Here is a 6,269-nt window from a genome sequence, read left to right as displayed (position 1 = left end):
TCTTACACTTAGCTATGTGGCCAGTGCCTCAGTTTTTCCACTTGTATTACTTAGATAATACTTTTACCAATCGTATAGGGTTGTTTGTAAGGATAAATGAGTTAATATATGTAAAAGGCTTGTAATAGTGCATTGAATTATACAATATGTGAGCATTTTATATATATAGCCTGTTATAATTATTGTGTCCCTGAAATAAATTTATCTGTAGAGCTAATGGATATGGTTACATATATGAAACAATCCTGTGGACTCCTCGAGGATGGGGACTGTGCCTGTTCTGTTTATCCCTACAGATTCAGTGACTGGTCTTAGGCCCAGTATATAGCAAACACTCGGTAAATATCATTGAATGAATGAACACTCAAATTTTCAGGACCCCTCTCAAACTTCATTTACTGTTGGGGGTAAAAATTGTCTGATTGTTGGGAGTCTTTTCGGCAGAGATACCACTAGCTCAGGGTGCATGTCAAAGTCCCTGCCAGGATTATACTACAGAGCAGAGTTTCGGCATTCCTGAGTAGTCACGCAGCCTCTCTGAGCTATGGACCACCTGCATCAGGATATATAAATCTTTTCAGAGTTGACATTAAATTATCTTCTTCACTAATCTAGCTGAAGGAAGTCTTATTATTTTAAAAAATAATTCATAAATTATTTTTCCTGTGATAATTCGCTTGGTAAGTTTATACTTGGAAGGGGTAACTTTAATTGCATTTCCATATTGTTTCTAAAAAGGCCACATATTAGATATGGAAGGCAGCTTCCACATGATGGAAAGACTCCAACGGCGTTGGAGTCAGAAGATTTCATCTTAAAACCCGCTCTGTTGCTTATTGTGTCTTTGACTTTGGGCAAGTCACCCACCTCCCTAAGTCCTCAGTTTCCTCCTTTGCCTGTCTCATCAATTCCCAGAATGACTTTGAATATTAAATAAGTTAGCATTTGTAATTATTCTTTCCATACTCTAAAAGCTGTGTTTTATAGCAAGCATATTACTTTTATTTAGCTACAAAACAGTTTTACATGATTGCTTCTCTTATTCTGGCATCTGGACAAGTTATAGTCGATACTCTGTTATGTCAGCACCCAAGAAGGTAACAGTATTAATTTAACTAGAAATATTGCTTATAATAAGTAAAATATGTTTTGCAGCTTAGTAAATGCAATTTTAGAATGTCTTTTGGAGTAATATTGCTATAACTGACTCTAATTTTTTAATATGAATTTGTTTGTTAGCTATGGAGACCAAAGGCTACCACAGTCTCCCTGAAGGTCTAGATATGGAAAGACGGTGGGGTCAAGCTTCTCAGACCATGGAGCGTTCATCTCTGGATCCTACAGAGAAGACCGATGAGAATAACTACATGGAGATTGTCAACGTAAGCTGTGTTTCCGGTGCTATTCCAAACAACAGTACTCAAGGAAGCAGCAAAGAAAAACACGAACTACTCCCTTGCCTTCAGCAAGACAGCAGTCGGTCTGGGATTTTAACATCTGACGTTAAAACGGAGCTGGAATCTAAGGAACTGTCAGCAACTGTGGCTGAGTCCATGGGTTTATACATGGATTCTGTAAGAGATGCTGACTATACCTACGATCAGCAGAACCAACAAGGAAGCATGAGTCCAGCTAAGGTTTATCAAAATGTTGAACAGCTGATGAAATTTTACAAAGAAAATGGTCATCGTCCTTCCACTCTAAGTAGTGTGAGCAGGCCCTTGAGATCATTCATGTCTGACTCTGGGAGCTCTGTGAATGGTGGCATGATGCGTGCCATGGTTAAAAGCCCTATCATGTGTCATGAGAAAAGCCCGTCTGTTTGCAGCCCGCTGAACATGTCCTCTTCAGTTTGCAGCCCCGCTGGAATCAACTCTGTGTCCTCCACCACAGCCAGCTTTGGCAGTTTTCCAGTGCACAGCCCTATCACCCAGGGAACTCCTCTGACATGCTCCCCTAACGTTGAAAATCGAGGCTCCAGATCACACAGCCCTGCACACGCTAGCAACGTGGGCTCTCCCCTCTCAAGTCCATTAAGTAGCATGAAATCCCCAATTTCCAGCCCTCCGAGTCACTGCAGTGTAAAATCTCCAGTCTCCAGTCCTAATAATGTCACTCTGAGATCCTCTGTGTCTAGCCCTGCGAATATCAACAACTCAAGGTGCTCTGTTTCCAGCCCTTCCAACACAAACAACAGATCCACGCTTTCCAGTCCGACAGCCAGTACTGTGGGATCTATCTGTAGCCCTATAAACAATGCCTTCAGCTATCCTGCTTCTAGCACCTCTGCTGGATCCAGTGCAACCCGAGATGTGGTTCCTAGTCCAGACACACATGAGAAAGGTGCTCAAGACGTCTCTTTTCCTAAGACTGAGGAAGTAGAGAGTGCCATCTCAAATGGTGTGACTGGCCAGCTTAACATCATCCAGTACATAAAACCAGAACCAGATGGAGCTTTTAGCAGCTCATGTCTAGGAGGAAATAGCAAAATAAATTCTGATTCTCCATTCTCGGTCCCAATAAAACAAGAATCAACCAAGCATTCATGTTCAGGCGCCTCTTTTAAAGGGAATCCAACAGTAAACCTGTTTCCATTTATGGATGGCTCATATTTTTCCTTTATGGATGATAAGGATTATTATTCCCTATCAGGAATTTTAGGACCACCAGTGCCCGGGTTTGATGGTAACTGTGAAGGCAGCGGATTCCCAGTGGGGATTAAACAAGAACCAGATGATGGGAGCTATTACCCAGAGGCCAGCATCCCTTCCTCTGCCATTGTCGGTGTGAATTCAGGTGGACAGTCCTTTCACTACAGGATTGGTGCTCAAGGTACAATATCTCTATCACGATCTGCTAGAGACCAATCTTTCCAACACCTGAGTTCCTTTCCTCCTGTCAATACTTTAGTGGAGTCATGGAAATCACATGGTGACCTGTCATCTAGAAGAAGTGATGGATATCCAGTCCTAGAATACATTCCAGAAAACGTATCAAGGTAAGTTGATTTCTTCTCTTCTTTTAGAAAATCATGGCTCTATGAAATGTTGAAGGTTAGCATTATCTTTGCAGTTGATAAACACGTTTCAGCATACTGCTTTATTTTTGCTTTAAGGATGGCCATTTAATGCTCTTCCCTTTGCTTGATACAAGGTTACATCTTTTTTTGAAGTATAAGAGCAAAAAATTCTTAAAATCTCTTAGAAAATAACCGTGTTGACTTTGAAGGGGCATATATAGGTGTCTCCCCCAACCCCCTGTTGCCTGTTTTAGGTGTTTGGAAAATGTTTATTTTTTCCTGCCAGTTACTATATTTACTTTAGCAGACTAGTGCTGGATTCTTTTTTTTCCCCTTAGCTGTTTTTTGGTTCACTAAAATTGCTTTAAATTAGTTTCTTTGTGGTCTTTGTCTTTTTTCCTTAGCTTTATTAATCACTTCATTGGTTGTGAAAAATAAAATTGAATTCCAAATCTGTTACCCACAAGCTTCCCTCCCTCTTGCCCTTTTCTAGGTAGGTTAATTATATGAATGTTGTGGTTTTCAATGCAAATAAATCATTTCCTTAAGTGTTGAGGGCTTTTAAAGACTCAGCACATCTAAAATTACTAAGTGGACAGTCTTGCTTTCTTATTCTTATTGGAAGTGAAATACGTCACAGCAGTTTTGATTTCGAATATTTATAACATTTCAGATCTGCAAGAAGACATACTTTATTTACTGTAAAATATCTCTGGCTTTCCTTGTTGCAGAGAGCATGCTGTATATATTTAGAAAAAACAAGGAAGAGGTTTTAGATATGACGTTAAAGGGTGGTTCTAAGTTATACAATGAGTCCTTGCATTGGACTTTGCTTCAGTGCTGTTTTTATTACATGGTTGTGATAAATGATCCCTTTATGGAATATAGAATAGATTTTGTAGATATAGTTTATTCCTTTAGCATCTAGCAATATGTGAATATTTTCCTTTATTTCCTTGAAAATTTGTGTTATGGGAAATATGCCCATCCCATTGACGGGATATAGGGTTTACATGTACTCCCCATATCTTTCTCCTATTCTGGTTTTTTCCACACCAAAAGCAAAAACTTTAATTTGTGCATTCTTTTCATTTTCATTGGCTCAAACCTTGCTTTCCTTGCTTTTATGGGAGCAAACATCCCATAAAGGATATATTCTTATAGTCTTCCATAGTGCGAGCTCTTCAATCATATTCTAATGCTGTCTCTTAAATTCTGAGCTCCAACAGGGGTCATGAGATAGCCCGGCTGCCATCGGAACCAGACTCAGCATGTGTTTTACTGCAAATGCTTTGCTTTACTTTCAGGGAAGGAAATTTTTGCGTGTGTGTGTGAATATTTTTGTAACTGATGATTTTAGTGAGTTAGCCTGTGGATAGCCTGGTGGTTAAGAGCATGACTGGTTGAAATCCCAGGTCTGCTAGGTAATTGCTTTGTGCCCCTGTGTACATCTCTTTACCTCTCTGGGCTTTTGTTTTCTCATCTGTAGAAAGGGATTAAATAGTACCCATCTCAAAGGTAGTTAGACAATTTAAATGAATTAGTTCATGAGAAATACTTTGAATATCTCTGGTACATTAGTATGCATTATATACATTTTAGCTATTAAGTGGTTTCATAATCTTTAGTTTCCTTTTTTTTTCTTTTTTCTTATATGAAATTCCACAAAATCTTTTAAAGAAATATTTAAATATTAAAATAAGTATTTGATAATTTCTTTTGATTAAACTGATTATTTTTAATGGTTAGGCACTATACCTCTGCCACTATAATTCTGTTTATGGTCTGTTTGTTTTGAAAACTATTGCTTTGGGTCATCATGTTTCTTGGTGGAAATATTAGAGTTAGAGTCACTAAAATCATTAATTATCTCTTACATTTGTTATATATCTTATTTCTGCTACTTTCATTGTAGTTTTCACGCTCAACTCACGAAGCCCTGCCTGATGGCCCGATGATCCTTATATAGCCTTAAATGTGCTCATGTGAATCAGTGACTTTGAGCCTGTGGTGCGTTTGTGGGCACTGGAGGTGTTGTCTGGTGTCTCCTCTCGAGTATTCCAAAATTCCTTATATATTTGTTAATACAGTCAAGGGGGATTCATTTTATTTACATACTTACTAGTTTTGTGCCAGTTAAGTTTTCCAAAAACTTTAATCTCAGAGCTTTAAAATTCTTTGAAATCTCTTATAGATTAATGATTCTTTACAACTTTTACTTATAAATATTATCCAAACCTATTTGTTTTGATCATTCTCAAAATAAAGGCTCAAGGATCAGAGGATATTTAGACCTTCTTCTAGATTTCAGTCTACCTGTTATAATATTTAATTTAACCTCATCCAAGCTTCATCATTGGTCTCTTATTTTGTGTCTTTTGGACCAAAATCCAACTTAGTTGCCTATTTCTTAATTTATGATGATGATACCTCATTTCAGAGAACGTTGAGTAAATAAAACATCATGAAAGATCAAAGCAGTGTATACTGCTTCTAGGTTTAGTAGTGTCCTTCATCTTTAGGTTGAACTCTGAACTATACTATGTTCTAGTAGATCTCAAATGTAGTTTGGGGGTTCCTGAGACCTTCTCAAGGAAGTTTATTAAGTCAGAAACCAAGTAAAATCTCCACTCAAAATGGAAAGTAGACCAATGGATTTTAATATAATAGTGTCTAAAAAGTTCATTGATATTGTTTCAGATTCCACAGCACAACTAACCTTTAAGAAAACTACTCATTGTTAATTTTCAATGTAGTATCAAAGAATCATATCTACAGTTATCTGAAAAGACCATTAAAATATTCATCCTCTTTTCCAACAGCATATCTATATGATGTCAGATTTTCTTCATAGATTTGAAGCAAAACATAGTGAATACACACATTGAATACAGAAGTAGATATGAAAATCTGACTGTCTTCTCTTAGGTGAGATAATAGTCTTGCAAAAAATGTGATAGAGTGTCACTCTTCTCACTAAAGTTTTTCGTTTGGGGAAATATATTTTTTCATAACCATGTATTTAAAATGTAATGACTTATTTTCAAATGAATTAAAATTTTAATTTCTAATTTAATCTAAACTAATATTAGTTTTAGTTTTTATTATGGCAATCATCAATAGCTGTAACTCACATAAACAACAGCTTCTTGGGGTTCTAAATGCTTTTTAAGAGTGAAAACTGCTGGTCTGTTCGATACACCCTTTGGAGGTTAATGAAGAAAGAGGATATTACATTATTTGTATTAGC

General features: G+C 37.1%; 1 protein-coding gene across 1 annotated transcript in view; it reads left to right on the top strand.

Annotated features, from left to right (window-relative positions):
* NR3C2 (nuclear receptor subfamily 3, group C, member 2) overlaps nt 1-6,269 on the top strand; it is a 402,236-nt gene that overhangs the window by 3,989 nt on the left and 391,978 nt on the right. The window contains exon 2 of the mRNA XM_012660035.1: nt 1,240-2,998. Within this exon, the coding sequence (XP_012515489.1) occupies nt 1,242-2,998 (1,757 nt within the window). The 5' untranslated portion in view covers nt 1,240-1,241. The remainder of the gene's footprint in view (nt 1-1,239; nt 2,999-6,269) is intronic.

Source organism: Propithecus coquereli, unplaced genomic scaffold (genome assembly GCF_000956105.1).
Source record: "Propithecus coquereli isolate 6110/MARCELLA unplaced genomic scaffold, Pcoq_1.0 Scaffold65, whole genome shotgun sequence".
Lineage (NCBI taxonomy): Eukaryota > Metazoa > Chordata > Mammalia > Primates > Indriidae > Propithecus > Propithecus coquereli.
The sequence above is the reverse complement of the archived record's forward strand: the minus strand, read 5'-3'. Positions and strand labels throughout refer to the sequence as shown.